Source organism: Gambusia affinis, linkage group LG11, assembly GCF_019740435.1.
Source record: "Gambusia affinis linkage group LG11, SWU_Gaff_1.0, whole genome shotgun sequence".
Lineage (NCBI taxonomy): Eukaryota > Metazoa > Chordata > Actinopteri > Cyprinodontiformes > Poeciliidae > Gambusia > Gambusia affinis.
The window spans coordinates 436,858-461,652 of NC_057878.1; the positions used below are offsets into that span (position 1 = coordinate 436,858).

At 41.2% G+C, this 24,795-nt stretch overlaps 1 protein-coding gene across 1 annotated transcript in view; it reads left to right on the forward strand.

Moving 5' to 3' along the window:
• The window catches only part of tmprss3a (transmembrane serine protease 3a), a 65,890-nt gene that overhangs the window by 40,470 nt on the left and 625 nt on the right, over nucleotides 1-24,795 (forward strand). The window contains exons 9-13 of the mRNA XM_044131927.1: nucleotides 1,936-2,101; nucleotides 12,165-12,334; nucleotides 19,558-19,653; nucleotides 19,764-19,906; nucleotides 22,950-23,102. Coding sequence (XP_043987862.1) covers nucleotides 1,936-2,101; nucleotides 12,165-12,334; nucleotides 19,558-19,653; nucleotides 19,764-19,906; nucleotides 22,950-23,102 — 728 coding nt within the window. The remainder of the gene's footprint in view (nucleotides 1-1,935; nucleotides 2,102-12,164; nucleotides 12,335-19,557; nucleotides 19,654-19,763; nucleotides 19,907-22,949; nucleotides 23,103-24,795) is intronic.

Sequence of the window (24,795 nt, forward strand, 5' to 3'; positions counted from 1 at the left end):
AGAACTGGGACATTTTCAGCTTCCAAGAACTGTGTACAGATCCTTGCAACATGAGGTGATGTTCATGGATGTATGGCACAACAATGGGGCTCAGGATCTCATCACGGTATCTCTGTGCATTCAAAATGCCATCAATAAAATGCACCTGTGTTCTTCATTCATAACAGATGCCTGCCCATACCATAACCCCACCACCACCACGGGCCACTCTATCCACAACATTGGCATCAGCAAAGCGCTCACCCACACGACGCCACACACGCTGTCTGCCATCCACCCTGAACAATGTAAACCGAGATTCATCGGTGAAGAGAACACCTCTCCAACGTGCCAGACGCCATCGAATGTGAGCATTTGCCCACTCAAGTCTGTTATGACGATGATCTGGAGTCAGGTTAAGACCCCGATGAGGATGACGAGCATGCAGTTGAGCTTCCCTGAGACGGTTTCTGACAGTTTGTGCCGAAATTCTTTGGTTATGCAAACCAATTGTTTCAGCAGCTGTCTGAGTGGCTGGTCTCAGACGATCTTGGAGGTGAAACTGCAGGATGTGGAGGTCCTGGGCTGGTGTGGTTACATGTGGTCCGCGGTTGTGAGGCTGGTTGGATGTACTGCCATATTCTCTGAAACGCCTTTAAAGACGGCTTATGGTGGAGAAATGGACATTCAATGCACAAGCAGCAGATCATCATAATTTTAACTGCTATGTAAAAAAAACATTTTTTAAAGCTACTGTATCTTTAAGCATTGATTGACTAGTTTATCATTTTTTTTTAAAAAGTGAAAAAAGTGAGTCTCTAGAGAGACACCAAAAGCTGCAGCCAAGCTAATATGGCAGTGTTCACACTGAAGCCTGACGTGACACAATTCGATTTTTTTTTTTTTTTTTGACATAATGCAACCTGTATCTGATGTTTTCATGACAGTCTGAGCAACACAGGTCGGATTCTTTTCGAATGCGGCCACTAGGGCACTCAATACGTATCCGATTCATATGCGATGTAATGTCCAGGTTGCATTCATCCGACCAAAACATCACTGATACTCGAAAAAAAGCCACTATTCTGCATCCTGATAGGTGCAAGCCAGAAAAAAAACTACATCTGTGACAGACAATGAGGATTAAATTGTTAATATATTACTCCGGTCAGACAACAACTTTAACTGTGTAAATTATGCTCCACCATTAGATTAGCACCATGTTCACTTCTGCAAACACTGAGCACTTCTTCCTTTTATGGTGGTTGGCAGAACACTGAGAAAGCTGACTCTATTGCGCCCTCTACTGTGCATACAGGACACTTTCAGGTCGTTTACCCATTCAGACAGCAGAGCATATACAAGTCGCATATGCTTGAAAGTGTGAACAACCGCTGCAAAAAAAATCCAATTTGACTAAAAATCGGAATTGAGTCACTTAAGGCAGTCTATGTGTAGGTCAGCAAATCTGATTCTGATGGTGTCAACACCATTAACAGAATGGATTAGGAATATGTCTTTACAAACTTTATACAATTCAAATTTAATTTTAATAGAAGTTCCACTTTATTGTCAGCTGAGAACAATAAACAAACCATCATTTATCAAGTACAGTATACTGATTAAATGTACATCTAGAGAAAACATGTCATATTGTACATTAGCTTCCATGAGAGCCTAGTAAATTAGTTATGCAGATAACAAAAAAATTCATAATATATCAAAAATGGTGAGTTGAAATGTATTTTTCATCAATTTTATCTTTACTTTGACATTCATTAGAATGGTAATGTTTCTATTAGGATGCTTTACTATGTTAATATTTTGCTCTGTGAATTTATTATGGGGCCCATGTACTCAAATGGTTTTGCAATAATTTGATTGTAGATCATTAACAAAATATATTTGACTTTTAAATTGATCATTTGATAGTTGTTGTCCTGTATTTTTTCTCAGTGTGTGGTTCTAGGCCTCTGTACAACACTCGAGTTGTGGGGGGTAATATCTCCAAACCAGGTCAGTTTCCCTGGCAGGTCAGTCTCCACTTCCAGATGGAACATATTTGTGGAGGCTCCATCATAACGTCAAGCTGGATCCTTACTGCAGCCCATTGTGTGTTTGGGTAAGTCAGACAATCAAATCTCTCCCTGAATTCTTTCAAGGCTGATTATTGGGAAAAAGGTCTCACTGAACACTCAAGATTAGAAAAGCTAACAGCAGGACTCTGCATGTCTGGTGCCTGTAAGCAATGAATAGAATTTACTCATCTTCAGATAGCAGTTTGCTACCAAGCTGGACTGAAATGAATCAAACTTAGTCAAAAACATTAACTTTAAGAGCTGTTCATCTGACACAATTCTGAACCATACTTGGCACAGTGTATATTTGTAACCTCAGTTTGTAAAGTCTTTCTTTAAATACATACAATGAAAATAAATAAAATAAAGTAACTATACAGGTTAATTGGTCTCTCTAAATTCTCCCTAGGTGTGAGTGTGTGTGTGCATGGTTGTGTGTCCTGTCTGACTCGTTTTACCCTGTGACAGACTGGCGACCTGTCCAGGGTGACCCCGCCTCTCACCTGGAACGTAGCTGGAGATAGACACCAGCACACCTCCCAACCCCACTAGGGACAAGGGTGTTAGAAAATGGATGGATGAAGTAACTACACTGTCCTTTCATTGAAAGAGTGCTGCCCAGCAAAAAAACAATTGCCCCTTTTCCACCGTTTTTACTTGCCTCGGCTCAGCTCAATTTCAAATGCCTCTTTTCCACCCGCTTGACTCAGCTTGTTTTCCAAACTTTTCCACCGCCATTTTGTCGAGGCTGGCCCAACACACAACCTCCAGGGGTTAATAACCAGACAGGGCAGCTTTTGGGACGTAGCACCCACACCTACCCGGACCACCTACATTCCACCCCTCGCCCCCAGCCCAGACCCACATTCCAGCCCTCTCAATCTGTTGCACCTATTTATCAGGGTTGCACACAGGGGTAAGCACAAACACAAAATATACCCGCTGCAAACACCGGGGCCCCCAGTCCAGCTTTAATTAGTTCCCAGTTTGCCTCATATGGTGTCCCTTACCACATTGGTCCCGAGCAGGCCGGTGTACCACAGCACATGCAGCTGCATGCATTGGGGTTTAACACATATGACCGTTCAGGAGCTGCCTCATACATTTCTCGGCCCCCACCTGCTGCTATGGCCTCAAATGCCTACCATCTTGACCCTCAGTTAGAGGGCTCTGGGAGGACTACAGTCAGTCCACGCTTCCCCCAAGCAATATATGGTGGTTTCCTGCAGACTCACCAAGTAAAGAATGTGCAAGTCTTTACTGGTAATGCAGACAGTAAAATGCTGGTGGAAGACTGGATCCGTGACATGCAATACCTGTTGGATGCCATTGACCTCCCTGTACATCTCCGCTTCTCCACAGTGGTTCGACACCTCAGTGGAGAGGCCAGAAAGCTGGTTCTTAACCTCCTACCCAGTGACCAGACCCCCGAAAAGGCATTTAACAAACTGAGGGCAGAATATGGTGATACTCAAGGCTGTTAGAGCCTATAGAAGGTGCTACAAACGTGCCTTATTATGGTGTCTTGCAGATCAAACTTAAGGTGTTTGGGGAGGACTGTATGACTGTCCCCACATTTGTTGTCCCTGATTCTGAATATCACTCCTCAGTACCTCTGCTCATTGGAACCAATGTCATCCGTGCATCTAAAAATCACCTACAAGCAGTTTATGGTGTCGAGTTCCTCCACAGGATAAAAGAGAGCCATCCAGAATGTCATTCTGCTGTGATGGAGGTTGAAAACACAGAAGATCATCAGATGCACGGCATGGTTGGCCCCGCTGTCTTTACTGGTCGGGCTATCTGTATCCCTAGTGGTAAAGAGGTGGATGTGAAATGTAGGATTAAGGCAGGCCCTCAGAAAAAAATCTATACAGCACTGATTGAAAGCCCTTCTCCACACCAGCTCCCCCAAGACCTACAAGTGGCTAAAGTTCTCACAGATGTAGAGAGGGGATATGCTCCAGTCAGAGTTATGAATGTGTCCCGGAAAAACATCACTATGGAGCCCAACACTCAGCTTGCCACAGCTTTCTTGGTGGACAAAGTGATTGAATCCTCTGACATAAAAGGAGACAAACATCAAAGTGAAATGAAAAAGAGCTGTGTCTGAGCCTGGGTCAAGTGGTGACAAGTTTTGAGGTAGATCTGGTTGGGGCAGCAGTGGAAAATGAAGACCAGCGTGCTCTCCTCAGGAACCTAGTGTAGCAAAATAGGGATGTCTTCTCCCAGAATTCTATGGATTACGGCCATACAAAGACCGTGCAGCATGAGATTCCTCTGGTAGACTCAAAGCCATTTCGACTTCCATATCGTAAGATCCCCCTTCTCAGTGGCAAGAGATGAGGAACCACCTGACAGAGATGGAAGCTGCAAGAGTTATCCGGCCGAGCAAAAGCCCATATGCATCACCTGTGGCGATCGTCACTAAGGGTAACTGGTAAATGGCCCAACCACTTTTCAGAGGCTCGTGACATGCTGCTTTGGGGACCTGAATTTCTCTCACCTGCTCATTTATCTTGATGACCTAATAATATTTTTCAAAACATTTGAGGAGCATCTGGAATGCCTCCAGCTGGTTTTTGGTTGACTGAAAGAACATGGTTTGAAGTTAAAACCCTCAAAGTGTCAGTTGGTGAAGAAGGAGGTGCAGACATTGTGTCTGCGGAGGAAATCAAGACAGATCCAGAGAAGATCAGCAAGGTTAAGAACTGAAAACACCCACTAGTCGTAAAGAGGTCCTGCAGTTTTTGGGATTTGCAGGGTACTACAGACGCTATGTGAAAGGTTACTCCACGCTGGCTGCTCCCTTGTACCGGCTCACCTCTGGCGATCCCAGAAAGAAAAAGAGAAAAGCACATAAACACACTGATTCTGGTCGACCTTATCTGTGGACTGATGAGTGCAGAGAGGCATTTCAGTGTTTAAAGGATAGACTGGTGACTGCACCAATACTAGGCTACCCAGACTACAACCTACCTTTCGTGCTGCAGACTGATGCTTCTGGGGAGGGACTGGGTGCTGTGTTGGCTTAAGTTCAGAATGGGGTTGAGAGGGTCATAGCTTATGCCAGCAGAGGCTTAAGCCCACCTGAAACCAGATATCTGGCACACAAACTGGAATTTCTGGCCCTAAAGTGGGCGGTCACAGACAAGTTCTTCGACTATCTTTATGGACATTGTTTCTCTGTCTTGACTGATAATAACGCCCTCAAATATGTGATGACAACAGCCAAGCTTGACGCCACGGGGTAGAGATGGGTGTCCCAGCTATCGTCTTTTGAGTTTGACATTCAGTACAGAAGGGGACAGAACAATGCAAATGCTGATGTTCTTTCACGCATGTCCAACCAAGAAGTCACACAGATCTTACAGTCATGCCCTCAGCATGTCAGGGTCTCTGAATCAAGGCCTCCAGGGCCCCAGCATACATTCGACAACACTGCAGTTTCAAAAGTGCCAGATAGCTGTGATTTCCCAACAGTGAATCAGCTGTATTTGGATGTGGGCACAGATGCATTTCCAGCAATGACGATTCAACAAATCCGTGCAGAACAGAAAGATGATTCAATTATTGGGCAAGTTCTGTGTTTCAAAAATAATAACAAAAAACCACCTCGAAGTGTGAGGATTGGCCTGGGAAGACATGGGAGCCTTCTCATGAAAGAGTGGAGGAGCTTGGTGGTCAGAAATGGCATCCTATACAGATGCATCACAGATGGGCAAAGAGGACGCATTGAGCAGCTCATCTTGCCAGAGAAGCTGCAGGTGGTGGCTAAAACTTCTCTGCATGATGATTCAGGTCACTTAGGCCTTTGCCAGAACTCTACAGCTGATAAGAGAGTGATTCTACTGGCCAAATATGTCCCTGGAAGTCAAATCATGGACGCCAGGCAGTGTGAGAGATGTTGTCTTAGGAAGACCCCCACAAGCAGTGTTGGAGCTCCTCTTGTCAGCATTTACAGCAGTCCCCCCATGGAGCTTGTGTGTGTAGACTTTCTCTGCCTGGAAAAGTCAAAGGGAGGCATTGAAAATGTACTTATTGTAACAGATCACTTTTCTCGTTATGCTCAAGCCTACTTCACCAAAGACCAAAAAGCACACACTGTAGCCAAGGTTCTGTGGAAGAATTTCTTCTGCCGGTTCGATTTTCCAGCAAAGCTCCTTGCAGATCAAGGACACAATTTTGAGAGTGCAATTTGTTAAGGAAGAAAGTTACTAAGTTAGCTTAATTTGGAAAAAGCTTGGCTCTCTCTATTTCTTCCTATTTCCCGGGTTCTTCCAGCGAGGAGCGTGTGCCAATCAGGAGACAACAATGTGTGATGACGTCACAGAATTACAGCGTTTAATCCAATAGAAAACCACAATGAAGTAACAACAACAGCTGCAAAGCAACCAAGATACAGACTCATTCCGAGACAGACAAAGAATAAAGACAAAGACAGAGAAAGAAAAGGCAAAGACATGTCTTTGGAGAAAGCTGTTGCCGAAAAAGGCAGAATATGAGCAGCAATCTGAATTATTATTATCGTGTTCGATCTCTTGTAGTGAAGGCGTTTCTCTCCTTGTTAATGTATTCATTAAGGCGTAGCTCTGTATGACCAATTAGAAGTTACCTTGGAGACTCATAAAAACTTAGAGCCTCCCTAATTTACGCAAAAGATCAAAGGCCATTTGGTTTCCGAGAGGACAAAGGAGCAGGGGCAGCTGCGTCCTGGTCTTCCGTCCTCTCGGGCCATTTGGGCAAATAAAAGCATACAACAAGACTTCACAGATACCTGTGAAGTTCGGAGTGCCTCCCGGCCAAATCAAGTAATTTAGTTTAAGGAAAAATTATTTTGCACTGAGCATCTCCAAAGATTTGAATCTTTGCCTTATTACATAAATCCTGAACAATTTTCTAATACTAAACAACACATTTTCATTGAAACAATTTCCATTTGATTCAGAAATTATCATAGACAGTACAATTTTCAAATACATTCAGCATTCACCATTCTAAACTTAGATAATACACTTTGGTTAAAAACTTGCTATTAATACTTAGAAAATGTCTTAGAAATTAAATGTTAATGATCTCAACATTCTATGTTGTATTTTAGTTTAAACCATGTCAGATGTGGTTCTGGAAAACCTTTGATGTTCTGTGAACCCAATCGGCTTCTGCCCTGCACTAGATGCTAATTCCATGGCTTCCTGGGCCCTGATAACACTCCTAAAGAATCTTTTTGATGTAGTTCCTGACCTCTGATAGTTATCCTGTTGGATAGTTTAGTTGTAAATCTTTGACACAAAATTAAGAAATTTGTTCAAAATCAGACTGTTCATTATAACCTTTACACCTGGGGTAAGATTAGCTGTATTAAGCACTAAAAATAATTATTTTCTTCAACAAATTGTAAAAGAACTATGCAAGATCACTGGCATCACTAAGACTCACACCACTCCATATCACCCACTGGGCAATGGGACCACTGAAAAGTTCAATCAGACCCTAATGAATATCACCTCACCTAAAGCCCAGGTGGCATGAATATGTGGATGCCATGACCCATGCTTACAACTGTACGAGACATGACTCAACTGGTTACACTCCATACTATTTAATGTTTGGGAGACATCCCAGACTTCCAGTGGATCTGGTGTTTGGGACCTCAACCTCTAATAGCCAAGTGGGCTACAGTGACTATGTGCAGACACTCCATGACTGCCTGCTGGAGGCTTATGCACAGGCTAATCACAGTTCTAGGATTGCCAAGGAACAACAAAAGAAGTACTATGATCAAAAAGCAAAGGATCAAGTGTTCAGCCCAGGGGACCGGGTGCTGGTCAAAATATGTCATGTGGAAGGACGGCAGAAGCTTGGAGACAAGTGGGAGCCACGTCCATATATTGTGGTGAAGAAACAGCCACCTGTGTATGTGGTACAACCAGAGGATGGTGGCCCAGAAAGAGTGGTTCACAGAAACCTTCTCACTCAGTGCATGTTTATCCTGGTAGAAGAGGTGGGCAAGCCTATAGCTGAGGAGGAGGAATCAGATCTAGATCTGAATGAGACAGGTTTACAGGCAGACCTGCACCAGAATGCAGATGCAGTCAGCGTGGAGGAAACTGGGCCCTCTCTGCAGCTTGGAGAAATTAACCAAAAAGACAAACAAGCCAGCCAAGTGGAAGAGGATACCGCAGGAGAAAATAAACCCCATGGCAGTCCAGAATCACTGCAGAGCAGGGGAATACCAAGAAAAAACCCACCCAGGACCAGATGTCCACCCAAAAAGCTGTCATATGGAGCACAGGTCACAAAAACAGAAGATGAGCAGCAGAAGATAGAAAGAGGATGGAGGCTGTGGCAGAGGGAAAAGGCAAAAAGAGTTCACAGACACACATAAAACACTCAACAACACACAAACATACATAGCATACAAGATAAATTTGAGCAATACGATTTATTGCTGATGTTACGACTGTTAAGGGTTCTCTCAGTTAATTCTTTTTATGTTCTGTTTGGTTTATGGCAGAGACGCCATCAAATAAAGAAGGGGTAGATGTAAAGCAGTGCATAAATGCTCCAAAAGAGGGTGCTGTTGTTTTCCGTAATTGCTGGCACTACCACAATGCTGAGATGTTTGTCCAAGGGCTGTGTGGATCACAGATGAAATTGCATCAGCAGTGGATCGTTTCCTCCTGTAGGCGTACTGATGGGTGTCCACAGCAACGTCGATGGAGTCCTTGATGTGGTTCATGACTAGCCTCTCAAAGTACTTCATTCAGGCTCATCACTGTGGAGCCCTTGGGGACAGGGAAAATAGTGGCTGTCTTTAAGCAGGTGGGCCCAGATGACAGTGAGGTGTTGAAGATGTCCGACAACACCTCAAACAACTGATGTGCACAGTCCCTCAGTACTCGTCTTGGGATGTTGTCAAGGCCTGCAGCCTTACTGGGTTTAATTTCCTGGAGGGACTTCGTCACATCTGTTGTGGTCACACACAGAGGCGTGTCACCAGGTGGTGGTATTAGTCTGGTGCTGAGGGAGGTGTTAGGATCCTCAAAGCACGCGCAGAACTTGTTGAATGCATCTGGCAGTGAGGGGTCCCTGGGACATTGTGCACCCCTGATGTTGTGGTTAGTGATGCTCTTGATTAGGCCTGTCACAATAAACAGTACATCAATTAATCGCATAATAAGTTAAATTATCTACCTCATTTTAATTATCAGCTTAATCATTACTTCTGGCCTTTTTCTCTTTCTTTTGATGACACTGAATGAAAAAGGGCTCAACTCTGGTGCTCTCCACTGACACCTCCCTTCCTCATTTCCTTAGTGTAATGCCCAGTTCACACTACATGATTTTGGAGTTACAAAATCGCAAGCGACAATCTTAGAAAGCCCAATGTTCTAAGATTCTCGTAAGGGGAAAAACGGGGCAAAAAAATCATGTAGTGTGAACTACTGCATCAGGTAGTCAATGTGCCCATCTTCTCTATTTAAACCTAATAATTACTGAAGGGCAATATAATATACACTGCCTGGCCAAAAAAAAAGTCGCCACCAAAAAATGTTCACACTCTCTAATATTTTGTTGGACCGCCTTTAGCTTTGATTACAGCCCGCATTCGCTGTGGCATTGTTTCAATAAGCTTCTGCAGTGTCACAAGATTTATTTCCATCCAGTGCTGCATTAATCTTTCACCAAGATCTTGTATTGTTGATGGGAGAGTCTGACCTCTGCGCAAAGCCTTCTCCAGCACATCCCAAAGATTCTCAATGGGGTTAATGTCTGGACTCGGTGGTGGCCAGTCCATGTGTGAAAAAGATGTCTCATGCTCCCTGAACCACTCTTTCACAATTTGAGCCCAATGAATCCTGGCATTGTCATCTTGGAATATGTCTGTTCCATTTGGGAAGACAAAATCCATTGATGGAATAACCTGGTCATTCAGTATATTCAGGTACTCAGCTGACCTCATTCTTTGGGCAGACAATGTTGCCGAACCTAGACCTGACCAACTGCAGCAACCCCAGATCATAGCACTGCCCCCACAGGCTTGTACAGTAGGCACTAGGCATGATGGGTGCATCACTTCACCAGCCTCTCTTCTTACCCTGATGCGCCCATCACTCTGGAACAGGGTAAATCTGGACTCATCAGACCACATGACCCTCTTCCATTCCTCCAGAGTCCAATCTTTATGCTCCCTAGCAAACTGAAGCCTTTTTTTCTGGTTAGCCTTACTGATTAGAGGTTTTCTTACGGCTACACAGCTGTTCAATCCCAACCCCTTGAGTTCCCTTCGCATTGTGCGTGTGGAAATGCTTTTGCGTTCACAATTAAACATACTCCTGATTTCTGCTGTTGTTTTTCTTTGATTTGATTTGACCAAACGTTTAAGTAATCGCCGATCACGATCATTCAGGATTTTTTTTCCGACCACATTTCCTCCTGGAAGACGATGGTTTCCCACCATCCTTCCACTTTTTAATGATGCGTTGGGCAGTTCTTAACTCAATTCTAGTAGTTTCTGCAATCTCCTTAGATGTTTTCTCTGCTTGATGCAGGCCAATGATTTGACCCTTCTCAAACAGACTAATGTCTTTTCCACGACCACAGGATGTGTCTTTTGCCATGGTTGTTTAAGAAATGAGGAGTTACTCATTGCATCAGCTGGGGTTAAATAACTTGTTGCCAGCTGAAAGATAATCGCCTATGCAGTACTTATACAATAGGAGGCTTGTACCTATTTGCTTAGTTAAATCCAGGTGGCGACTTTTATTTTGGCCAGGCAGTGTACATACTTCATAATCTGCACTCTTTTGGTTGAATGCAGTATTTATTTCCACTTTAGTTTTTATTCAAGTACATAGTTTGTTAGTGGAGAATGAGAATCCATTTCATTTTTGTTTGTTTTGTTTATTTTGTTTATACTGATAAATACATCAGTATATTTTTTATACTGATATAAAAATATAAGTATAAAAATATAATCAGTGTAATATATCAGTGTTAAATATTCTTTTGAAAATAAAGTGTATCTATCTTTGGCAGGAAATCGCATTATTACGTCATTTCCATTAAATTAGTGTAAAAAGATCTTAAAACAATATTATCATTTATCGCAAAAATTTTTGAGACAATCACTCAGCAAAATTTGTTATCGTGACAGGCCTACACTTGATGCCCTTCCACATGCCCTGGGGGTGAAATCACCTTGAATTTTCTGGGTGCATGAGGCTTTGGCCCTCACAATGCCTGCAGCCAGTTCTTTCTTTCTTCTCAGAGTGCTAATGTCTGGCCTGTCCGGAATGCAGAGTCCCTAGCTTTCAGCAGAGCTTTCACCTCAGCATACAACTAAGGTTTCTGGTTTGGGTAACGTGGTGGTGACATCAACAGCACATTTAGAGGTGACAATTGCACTAACAAGTTAGTACACATATGCCATTGTACTAACTTGTGCTGCTGTGGTTTGAAACATTATGTACAGATAGATGTATGTGTAGGTTAACCAATTTTGTAAACAGCATCATTCACATTTTGACCAAATCTTGTTCAAATCTCAGTTAAGTTCTTTAGTTTGTGTAATCACTGGAAACTTAGTTTATATGGTAATAGATTAAATTGTTTTATTGTCTTTTTGTTGTTCTGTCTTTGTTTATTAAGGACCATATATGTGTCTAAATGAAAAGGTTTGATCGATCGATTGATTAAACTTATTCTCATTCATCCTTTCACCCAGGTAAGTTTTGAAAGTGAAGGTGAAGCTGAACTTGTACCTTGTACAAGTTGGGAGGCATCTGCCCAAGTATCTGTATTAAATTACCAAACATCAGATGAACATGAAAGGCTCATTTTAAGTGCATAAAGATTTTCTGAAACAAATATAAAAATAAATAGAAACAGAGTAGCATCAAAAGTAGAGACACAACTAAGAAAATCAATATCAATATCTGTAGTAGAGACCGCTACAAGAAATCTTTCCTGCCGACAGCCTTCACAATCTACAATAACTCTTTGAAGAATTAATGAGTTACATTTAATTTCCTAATAAAGTATTTTTGAATTTGAATTAGAATTTGAATCTAATGTCTTGTTTGTCTTCTTGTCTGTGGCCAGATTTGAAAACTCTTCCCTGTGGACGATTCATGTGGGGCTGACAGAACAGCTGATCCATGGTGCCCATTCTCTGGCTGTAAAGAGAATTATACACCATCCTCACTACTGGCATAAAGGACTGGATTACGACATTGCACTGATGAGGCTACAGGAGCCGCTTGTTTTTGATGGTACTGGTAATGTTTTCCTTGCTATTACTTAGACTAAATTTTCTTATGCTTATGAACTCATGCTTTTTTCAAATTTATTCATGGCAGTTCAGGTTCAAATCAGTTCACTTTCTTCTACTTATCAAACAATGCAGTTACATTCAATTTATTATTAAAATTGGTAAATGAAAAGGTTTTCTATCTAAGGAAACCCAGCAGATTGCTCTGAGTCACTGATTTGCAGCAAAGACTCCTCCTGGACAAGCATATGGGACAGTGAACTGATTGCATTGGATCCTTAACTTTGCAACAGTCCCTCCTTCTGAACATGCTTGTAGCATGAATTTAAGATTAACCTGTAATTTTTCAAAAGCAACTTATCCAATTATCAAACAATTATTTGATAATTGTTGTCTTAAGGTATGGAGGCTGGGAGGGAAAGTAAGACAGAAGAGTTTCATTTTAATCAAATCAAACTCTATGACAGGCAATATTTTCTTAAAGAAAGCTGTGGGTAAAATACCAAGACATCAGTATGGGGGATTTTTACTGCCATAAGTAAAGAGCACACATTTTCAGTTTGCAAGAGGAATTTCATTTCTTTGTTTTCAAAACTTGTAATAACTCAAAAATTGTCCTCTCTTTCAAATATTCTCTGTGGCTGCTCAAGTCTTTGTGCTAACACTCAGATTTTTTCCTCGCACACAAAACTTTTCTTTGCATGGATTAACTCTCCACTAGTATAATCCTCTCCACTCACTTACAAATTCTTTTCTGCTCTCTCTCAAAATGTTTGTTTTGTTCTACTCGGTGTGCCTGTAGAACAGGCACACCTGTTCTACAAGTAGGATCTTACTCACAAAGGTGAGTAAGATCCTACTTCAGGGAAACTTTCTACGTAGGACTAGAAAAACAGTAGATAACTTGAGAAAATAAATCCAGGGAATTTTTATTAACAAACTAAACAAATTTAATCATCAACCAAAATAAATGTGTAGAAAATAATTCAGTACAATCACAGAATGTCAAAAAATATTTATCAAACCAATAGCATCCAAATGTTTCACAAACCTTCAGTAAACAGTAATAATATTTAACTCAGCTCACCTAATGGGAGGATAAACAGTCAATAAAAATCCTAATTTCTTCCTTCAATTTTCCCCGCTAGTTACAATAAGTGAAGACTTATTGTCTTTCTCGGGATTCTGTGTTTAATCCAAGATTAGACATGTATCAGTCTCATGTTTAGCATTAGCCAGTGTATCAGTTTTCACAGTGTAACAGTGAGCCTGTGATTTATTCATTTTATTTTAAATTTGTTTGATGGGGGCAGACACACATCGACACAGACAAACTGAACATAACAGCAGTCCTATGTTTGCATCATAATGCAATAGCAACAGCTAATTCACAGCACTTGATGGGCTTTAAAAAAGTACCTCTAAAAAATTTAAGTGATGACCAATTAAAATAGCACAAGATAATGCTGACAACATCTACAAACAAATCGTGAAACATAAAACATCAAAAATGGATACAGTTCGGTTTTTGACATAACCAGAGTTTTGTTTGTTTTTTGAACGTACTAAAACTGGTTACGGACTTTAAATCAGGAGGAAATGAGTTTCAAACTACAGATCCTCTCACGGACAAAGCACTTTGAGCAAAAGAGGTTCTTTGAAAAGGGACCTTACAATTTCCATCTAAAGCCGCTCTAGCAGATCTGCTATTTGTTATGATACCGTGGGAGTGGTGGAGTCTGGAAATGAGGAGGGTAGGAGGGATAGCTGAAAACCTAGAGAGGACTCAAAAGGGGAAAATGTTTTCAAAACCTGAGATATAAATTGAGGCCCCCGGTCAGAAAGAATCTCAGTGGGAATTCCATGGAGTCTGAAGACATGGAAGAACAGGAGTCTGGCTGTTGCAGATGCTGAGTGGAGACTGTTGAGAGCAACGAGATGACAAGCTTTAGAGAACCTGTCTATGATGGTAAGGATCACTGTTTTGTTTTTAGACAAAGTCGAGTGAAATGTGGGACCAGGGTCGACTCAGGACAGGAAGGGATTAAAGAAAGCCTGCAGGAGGACAATGGGAACTCTTTCCTCTGGCACAGACTGTGCAGACGGAGACCAAATCCATGGTGTCCTTATTGAGGGAGGGCCACCAGAAGTAGCGACTGCCCAGACGTAGTGACAATTATCAAATAACTGTCTGGTGGCAAGAGGGTGAAAGGACAAGTTCACGAGTTTCTTCTGAATTGTCAGGAGAAAACTGTTATGAAAGTCCATCAGGTTTGTTGTTACGCGTTCCTGGATGGTAAGTGATGTTGAGAATGAACCTAGAGAAAAACAGGGTACAACAGGGGTTGAGTGAAGTTAGGACAGGTTTTTATGGTTTGTCCAGATTATCACATGTGTATCTGTGCCCTTTAACCAATGCCTCCAATCTTCAAGAGACAATTTAACAGCCAGAAGCTCCTTGTCACCAACATTATAATTTCTCTCAGTAGGGGTGAAATGTTTTTTTTTTTTTTTTTTAACCCCTCCAGGGGGTCATTACTTATTTGAAAGTAGGCTGACAAGAAATGGGGAAGGAGAGAGGGGAAGATATGGGGCAAATGCCGCCGGGTTCGGGAATCGAACCTCGACAAGTGCTTGAGTCCTTGATGGCCGCGTCGAGGACTCAAGGCCTGCAAATGTGGGTCGCGCTATCCCCTATGCCATCACAGCACGCCCCAGGAGGGGTGAAATGTTTGAAGAAGGCATAAGGATGGAGCTTGTTGTCTTCCGGCCATCTTTGGGAGAAATCCACTCCAACCCCCAAGGCAACGAACTGAACGAACTGAGAGTCCAGAATGAACTGAGTCCGGCTCTGGATGAATGAGAGTAGGAGCTATGGCTAACCTCTGTTTCAGATCAGTGAATGATCAGGGGTCCAAAAGAATGTCTTTTTAGTGGAGGTGAGAGCAGTGAGTGGAGAGGCAATGAAACTGAAGTTTCTGATAAACCTCCGGTAGAAGTTTCCAAACCCCATAAAACACTTCCTTCCTAGAATCTAGAACCGGCCAATCCAGGATTGCTCGAACCTTTTCTGGATCTGTCTTCACCTGTCCACCCTCAAAAACAAAACCTAAGAAAGTTATGGAAGGAACATGAGATTCACATTTTTCAGCCTTTACATAAAGGTGATTTTCCAACATTGGATCCATGTTTGAAAAGTCCTAACTTTTCAAACATGGATCCAATGTTGTTCTAAATCTTCTGAGAAGATTAGAATATTATCTAAGTACACAAAGACATAGGTTTTGAGGAAGTCTCTCAAGATGTCATTCACCAGGCCCAGTATCACTAGATACTGAAAATGACCTATATGGGTTTTAAAGACTGTCTTCCATTCATCACCCTTTCTGATTCAAACAAGATGGTAAGCATTAGGTCTAGCTTAGAAAAGATGGATGCCTTCTGAACTGGTTCAAAAGCTGATGAAATAAGAGAAAGAGAGTACTTGTTCTTTACTGTGATTTGGTTAAGACCCCTATAATCAATACATGGTAGAAGTGTCTTATCTTTTTTTTCAACAAAGAAGAGGCTACAGGCCAGTTCATCCTCAATCTTTTCATTAAGTGAATGGTGCAACGCCCCCTTCAGTGCTGGTTGATTCCACCCTGAGTCTGCCGCCAGCAGTGATGTCAGTAACGTGTTCATTTGTAACACTGACATCGGACCACTTTTTTCAGTAACGAGTAATCTAACGCATTGCTATTTCAAATCCAGTAGTCAGACTACAGTTACTTATGAAAATCATTTTTGCGTTACTTCGTTACTATCTTCTTTTGTTATTTAATCGTATTTCCTCTACTCGTCTTGTTGAGTGACCGACGTCTCTATGCGACAGAAATGTAAACAATGGAGGGAGATGCGCATTTTGTTGGTGGAAAAACTGGAACTATTTTGAGTTTCTGTCGACAAGTCCGATTATTATAAGCGGCTTTGGGCTTTTTTTTTTTTTTAAGTCGCTTGCAAATTTAATGAGCGGCATTTAATGAGGAACTCGGTATAAGAAAAACTGTGAATAGCTGCTTCATCAAAAAAAGCTTCTGCCCATCTCAAAGCCTTGTCCCTTAAATGTCCAATGACGTAGGAAATTTTACTTGGGTCATCAGGTAAGGATCGAGGGGAGCAACTAAAGATAAGTATGCATTGGAGTAAAAACCTGTTAGGTTCTGGGGTTTTGGTCGTTTTTTGTGGGTTCTCTTTTTGCCTGCTGCTTCACTGTTTTACCCACTAGAGGGCGCCAGAGGCATGGTGAGGCGTGTCCCTTGCTGCAGCACACCTGTGTTGCATCAGCTCATCATCTTCAGGATTCTTAAGGAGCAGACTGCCAGCACTTCACCGCCTGAGTGTTATGCCAGTAATGGCACACCAAGCCCTCTTGTGCTTTCTTTAGATTTACTCGCAGTAATCCTTCGCTGTTTTCCTGTCTACATGTGTTTCCTTGTGGAGTACCCGAGAACATTCCATTCTGTTTTCTTAGATTCCTTTTTTTCGTGACGCTGTGGATTATACCCACTGATTGCCCGAGCCCCACCGTCATCTCCTCCGTCTGAGCCACATATTTTCAGCTGGCTGTCGGACCACTCCTTCGTTTTTTCAGAGCATTTTAGTTAATTGCTTTACTTTCTTTAAAAAGGACACTTGCTGATTGTTCCTTTAGTGTAAACTAAATCCACTATGCGATCACTGTAATTTTCAATGATTTTATTTTGATTACTGTATTATGGGTAATCCTCAGAGCCACGATGATCACTGTCGAGGAGCTTGTTTTATGCTAGAGACTGACTTACCTCGATGCCCATGTGTGAAATACAGATGGAGAATTAAAGAAAACAACTGATGCCAGCTTGAGCTCCTGTCATTCATTGCCACACTAAGAGAAGCCACCAGATCCACATAGGTCACACTCACAATCCCGCTTTCCGACTCCCCTCACACTCATCATCTCCTCTGTCGTTTCCACAGATGCCAGACGGGTATACTATCTGGCATCTGCAACAGACGTCGCAGTGAGCCCGTTCCAGAACCCGCTTACTCTTTTGTTTGCAATAAATATCATTTTACTGATTTCTGTCTCTCCGGTGGTCGTTCGGCATGTGCGTAAAGAAGTTAGACACCAACATGACAAGACCTTCTGCACTTACCCAACTCTCCAGTGAACGGTTTCGGAGTGGGCGAAGTGACATCTCTCCCAGCAAGGAGAACGGAAGTGTTGGAAGGCACTGGTGTGGGAACCGGTGGAGGCTGGGGCGCAACCTCCATCTGCCATAGCTGATCTGAAATACGGTTAGATGATTGAGGCCTGTTGCTGGGAAATGGCGCCAATTGCAGTGTCGTGAGAGGATTCCAAGAGGATTCCCTGTTCAGAGAGTGCTGCCCGTAATTGTGCCACAGTCATGGTGTCTAGATGGTTTTGTCCTGATCCTGGATGACTCAGGTGCGAGCAACAACTAAGGACAACAGGGATACCATGATTAAGAGTTGTATTTGAACAAAAGTTTTTTAATAATCTTTTCAGTGGGGGAACAGCATCAAATCCAGACCGGACTCTTACAGGAAGACAGGGAGATGATTAGTGGGCGTGACAGGATAATCGATTGTGCAGAGGAATGGGAGGCAAACAAGGAGGGGTGTTCTGTCAGATAGCCACAGCCCCGGTGGTTGGCTACTTGCTGGTGGACTGGGTGAGTTGTGACCAGTTTGGCTTTTCAGGTTCCTCAGCTGGAGGACACCATATGATTTTATTTAATCAGCAACATAGAATCATGACGTGATAAGGATTTTTTCAAAAGTGAAACACTGGTTTTGCCCCAGTTTCAGTGTGGGTAAAATTTGCGTTTTCCAAGTTAGCAGACATGTTATCCAACCCAAACATATTAAGGAAGGAGGAGATCAAAGATTTAAACAGGCGGTTTTGTAGTTACTGCAGCTGCAGCAGCATTAAATTTAATTTATTTAGTATACTATCTGGCATCTGTCTCTGGGAATCCACTCCTCTAAGTACCGGTACTGCTCCTTGATGAGGGAAATACATGACACCTGGAAGCCACAGCTGCTCTTCACACCCTGCAGAGGAGGAGGAGCAGTAGAGAGCAGACATCCAAATATACACCAGTCTGTGGATATGTCACTATTTCCCTGCAGTCTCTGTATTCAATCGCTTAATGGTGTAGGTACATATTGATTTTCACACTTAAAAATAAAATTTAAAAGATTATGCTTTATAAAATTAAGAAAGTCCAAAATTCCAAATTTAACCAAAATGTGACAATGATGGAATCTGATTGACTTTTGATATAAAACCTTTGAAGCCCGATCATAGAGAGTTGCTAATGGTTTGAGTATTGTATGACTAGTCTGAGACCAGACAGTAGCTCCATAGGAAAAATGTGAGGATCATTGAGTTCAAGAACATCTCTGCACAGTGAAGTGTTAAACAATTTCTAATCATTTTAGAACAGTTTATATTTGATCTAACAGTTTTGCTAATTTTATCAACATGGCTCCTAAAATTTAACTGAGCATCCAGAATTATTCCTAAATATTTTTCCTGTGATACTTGCTCAATAGGATCTCTGTTGTTCTGGACATCCAAGGTCTGTAATGACATGCACAGTGAAGTGTTAAACAATTTCTAATCATTTTAGAACAGTTTATATTTGATCTAACAGTTTTGCTAATTTTATCAACATGGCTCCTAAAATTTAACTGAGCATCCAGAATTATTCCTAAATATTTTTCCTGTGATACTTGCTCAATAGGATCTCTGTTGTTCTGGACATCCAAGGTCTGTAATGACATTTTCTTGATTGAAAAGCAAATACACTTTGTTTTCTTGATCCTTGCTAGTTAGCCTTTTAACAATAGTGGTTGAGCTTTTTTCTTGATCATATCCTTCTATTAAATCTTATTTCTGTTTAAACAATAAAATGAAATGTTGGTGTGTTCTGACTGATTTTAGTAAACATCATAAAAATCTATGTATAAGAACTGTTGTTTTATTTTCCGTGTTGATTGAGTGTATTACATTGTGGTTTTTTACCTTGAAACTACATCTGTTGAGAAGTAATGCTATATAGATAAACTGAACTGAATGGAATAGATTTTGCTGGTGTGCATGTAATCCAAACATGTCAGATAAACATCCAGTAAATATTGTCAAATTCTCTGAGATATACATGTTTTCCATAGGTCTTGTGCAACCCATTTGTTTGCCTAACTATGGAAAGGAGATTACAGAAGGTACAATGTGCTGGATATCTGGTTGGGGAGCCACAGAAGAAGACGGTAAGTCTGTGTAGTTTGTCAATCCAGACTCCTACATAATGTTAAATTTGAATGTTATGATAAAATTCTCTCTAAATATTTTCTTTTCATTTTTTAACTAATGCTGCTAGGGGAGTCCAGTGTTGTTCTACACTCAGCTATGATACCGCTCATCTCTACCAAGACCTGCAACCAGGCAGATGTTTACAAAGGCTTAATCTCTTCTTGGATGATATGTGCAGGATATCTGGAAGGAGGAATTGACTCCTGTCAGGTACGGCTTGTTTCCATTTAACATGAAAAACAGCAGCATTACAAAAAACATATTGCCTTCTTCTTATGCACTTCCTTATTGCTTCTATTTCCATGATGCCACAAATGGCTACTTCTGTGTTTTGGTGCTCTCTGCCTTGTTTGTTTTTATGTCTAAATACCATGAAGAGCTATTAGACATAATATTTCTATGTATTTATTACAAATCTTTGTAGCATTTGCAGCAGATTTAGCATATCTCTTGACTAAAAGAGTGCGTCACCGCAAAAGAGGATCGAGAGAGAGGATCTCGTTCGGCATCGGAGACGTGGACAACACATACTTTTACCTAGGATTTTCCTCTCTTAGCAAATGCTAACTCAGCAAGAAAGTGGATGGACTGGCCCTGCTGATGAGTAGGAACAGAAACTTTTCTTCCTCTTGTGCACTATGCTTCAGGGAGACTTGGCTTTGTGGTCAGATTCCAGACAGTGCTCTACACTGGAAGGAATTTCAGCAGACCATGACTCAGAGTTCTCCAGCAAGACCAAAGGAGGAGGTGGATGTTTCTGCATCGACAATGGCTGGTGTAGCGACGTGACTGTGATCGTCTAACACCATTCACTTGCTCTGGAATACCTATTTATCAACTATTTATAAATTTTACTCCATTTTACTCTCCACACGAGTTCAGTTCATTTATTCTGCCCACTGTTTACATCCCACCAGACGCAGATGCACACGAGACTCCACGCGCATTTGCGGTTCAGATTTTGAGTGGAGTGGACTTTTCCTGACTCTCTGGTCAGGAAAACTGACCAGGGTAATCTGAATCAGGGATTATAACAGGAATTCTTAATACAGACAATGTTAGACCAGAGCAGGGAACACTGAGCCACTGTTATGCTACTGTAGCCAAGTAGCATAGAAGTGATATTAAGTCATTATAATTTACCACCACTAGAGCAGGCTTCAGGAATTTAAAGGCAGCCGGAACAACGCTACTTTGAATATGTGTCTCACTAGCTCGACTGAAGGGAGTTTCAAGCTTAAGGAATCTGTGGAGAAGAATGGTTTCCGGCATGCTTGCCAGGTGTGACATTCTAGATTTAACCATTTCACGATAGCAATGGGCTGCACAGTGGCGCAGTAGGTAGGCTACCTACTGGTCATGGGTTTGATTCCCAGCCCGGGGTCTTTCTGCATGGTGTTTGCAAGTTCTCCCTGCACATGTGTGGCTTCCTGTCCAAAAACACAACTATTACGATAGGTTAATTGGTCTCTCTAAATTCTGCTTTGTGTGTGTGCGTGTGTGTGTGTGCATGGTTATGTACCTATTGGTGTGTGTGCCTATTTCCAGCACACACAACCACCCTGTTTGTCTCTGTGTTGCCCTGGAGATAGACACCAGGACCCCTCCCAACCCTAAGAAAATGGATGGACTATAGCAATGAACAGTTGGTTTTACCTGTCTCTTTTGAGCTAACTGAGGCTGTTTATGGAGACCGCTGCAGTTGTTTATGCTCATGTTTTATTTTTGTTTTAAACTTTATTCTATGCACTCCAAGTTGTATTTAACACTGGTTCACGTTTGTGGAGTAGTGTGGGAATAAAGACCCCAAAGCATATTTTGTGTTTGGTTTGACTCTAATTTCACCAGCTCACACTCCTGTGGATGGAGCCTCTCAGACTTTCAGACTATGTAATGATTTATCTGATCCCTGCTTACAGGCAGAGGCTGAAGCTTGTCAAACCTGCAATGGGGGTGTCAAATAATTGGATTAGCATGGCTATGGAGGAGCTACAAACTTGTCTGGATTCCACACATTCAGAGTGGCTACAGACAAATCTGGACGAGTTTACTGATGCTGTGGTTTCATATATCAATTTCTGTGAGGATAGAAAAATGCATTGGGGTATATAATAATAATAATAAGTCTTGGTTCACAGGTAAACTCAGGCAGCTGTGGCTGGAGAAAAAAGACAGCATTCAGGAATAGGGAGGGAGACAGCTACAAGGAAGCAAAATACAAGGAGGCTTAGCAAGGAGATTAGGAAAGCTAAATTATTGTATTCTGAGAGACTCCATCAGCAGCGTTCTGCCATCGACTTTAGGTAAGGTAAGACAATTTTATTTATGTAGCACATTTTCAGCAATAAGACAGTTCAAAGTGCTTTACAAGAATGAGAAGGAAATACAAACAAAACAAAACAAAAGCAAACCAAAAGAAAGACAAAAAGGTAAAAGTATATAACTGCATACTTGGTTCCCCATATACTTGAAATAAGTAGTCCATAATTTATGAACTAGTAGGGGTTTCTCTGGATTATTGTTTTGATAAAAGTAAATGTTGGTTCTCCATGTTTGATTCTATTAGTCAATATAAAGCTAAATGCTGCTTGCGGTTGTTCTGGGTTGAGTTCTAGATTTGTACAATGTTGAGTTCAAAGTTGGTTCTCCATGCTTTCTTGTTCTGGGTTGTTAAGTAGATGGTACTTTCCATGTTTGTTCTAGATTTGTAAACTAACTGGAGTTTTTCTAGTTCTTGCTCCAATATTAAAAGTATAAAGCTAAATCTTGGTCTAAAGTAGTAAGTACTTCACCCTTATTGGCATAAGAGAACAAGCAGGGGAAACTGGCCCTCAAATGGAAATAAAGCATAAGTAGTTTGACTTGTCAATCAAACAGAAGGGTTCTGTGGTAGTGCCAGGGTAAAGCACAACCCATGTATGGAGAACTTACTCCTGGAGGTGGCTGTCACAGGTTCGAGTCTCGTCCTCAGGACTTTTCCTGCATGTCTTCCCCCTTTCTCATTGCCTACTTTTCTGTCTGACTACTTTCAAATAAAGGCCAATAAAACCTAAAAAAAAAATATACACACAGAACATGTAAAAAGATTAACGAGTATGATTTGTGCATTGCTTTCTTTGTAAGATCAATTTTCATTGCTGTGAGAGAGCTCTATTAATTCATACTAGGAGTATCAGTAAGTGAAGTAGTAGCAATAGCAGAGTATTGTTTGAATAAGAGGTTTACATCTATTTTTGCATGTACATTTTCACAGGGGGACAGTGGAGGCCCACTTGCATGTGAAGAGTCATCCGTGTGGAAGCTTGTTGGGGTAACTAGTTGGGGGATTGGCTGTGCTGAGAGGAACAAACCAGGAGTTTACACTAGGGTTACAAAGGCACTCAGCTGGATCCGCCTACAGATGGAAGTGAGTATGTAAGACAATTCAGTCTGTTTAAGGATTAGTCTTGAATTTGCACCTTAAAGCTGTAGTATGTAGTGTTTATAAAAAATATTTTTTGACATAAATGCCGTTAAGCCCAGAACTTAAGCCCACTTCTGGGGTTAACAAGAACTATCTCTGTGGTCTTCCATTTCCTTACTCCGTTCCTCACAGTGGGAACTGAGAGGTTAAATCTCCGAGGAAACGTTTTGTATCCTTCCCTTAAACTATTATGTTGAACAATCTTGTTTCCATCCATTATGACCCCAACAGTCCCAACTTAGAACATTCAGAAGTTTATAAATCCTTCTATTATCCAATGCCATCAAAATGTTTTGCAACAATAACGTGGCAAATGTTTCGAGTCCTTCATCATGAGATATTCCTAGTGTGACACCTAGGCCACCTTTTCTGATGGTGGCCATCATTTTGGACTGAATATACAATATTAATTTGCATTGACAAGGGACAGAATCACGTTCTGATTTGTGCATTAAGTTTGCCTTAAAATGGTCAGAAAATGAACTTTCTAATGAAACTTCTCAGGCTAATCTTGTTCTGAGAAATTAAGGCTAGTTCAGTTTTAACTTGATGGAAGACAAATTGTGAGCATTACGTATTGAATCACATGATTTCACAAGCACAGTTTATGCTTTGGCTAAACAAACAATTCATTTCTTAAGGGGGCTAATAATTGTGACTCTGATAGTATTTGTTTTTTGTGAAAGAATTTGGTTTCTATGTGAAGAGATTAACGTAAGCATTCAAAATTAAAATTAGGATGTTTAGAGAAGCTGTATTGAAAGCTCATTGATCTGTTTAGCAGCACTTAAGATTTTTTTTTCTTAAAAAATACTCAAGTTTATTGAAAGTGAATGTTCTTGAAGACTATAATTAGTTTTAGGTGTTTATTAGAAGTCTAAACCTGATTTAGCTAGGACTGACATACATAAGGAAGGATTTCTGAGTTAATCCAAACCTTGGAAACTCTCTCATACCATTCAAATGATTTTACCATATAAGCCCAACAACTACATTTCATAAAACTTTGAAAATAGTTAGGTATGACACACAAACATTTTCACGTTTTTGTTAAAAGTGAACTGTTCCCTTATGTTCTTTTTGTGTTACTAACCAATTTACTACTCTGTAATTAGCAGCAGGTCCTGCTGAATGTAAGTGATGTTTGGAAATTACAATTCATGCTGAACAATTGAAAATTGTTCTAAAACTGAACTTCTTTCTCATGAGAAAACAGTGACTAGTATGCAAAGCCAAAATGTTTAACGAGACCTTAGATTAGAATGTGATGTTTCCATCCTTCAACAAAGTATGAAGAAATGACAATTCCCCCACAACAATAATTGCTTGACTCTGGAAAATAAACAGAAAATAGATTTCTCCACCTACGCCCCCAACACATCTTTATGTTAATGCCAAATCACAACTAAAACTGATGAAAATTGCTTATACTGGCCTTTGACAGCAAAGTGACAAGAAATTGGGTTATGAGAGGGTGAAGACATGTGGCAACAGCTAACAGGCCGAGACTCGAACCTGTGACAGCCACATCGATGACCGAGGCCTCCGTATCTGGGTTGCTTGCTTTTCCTCTGTGACCTTTAACCTTTATAAAGTTTTGATTCGTAAAGGTTACAGGTACATCCAGTAAAGATGT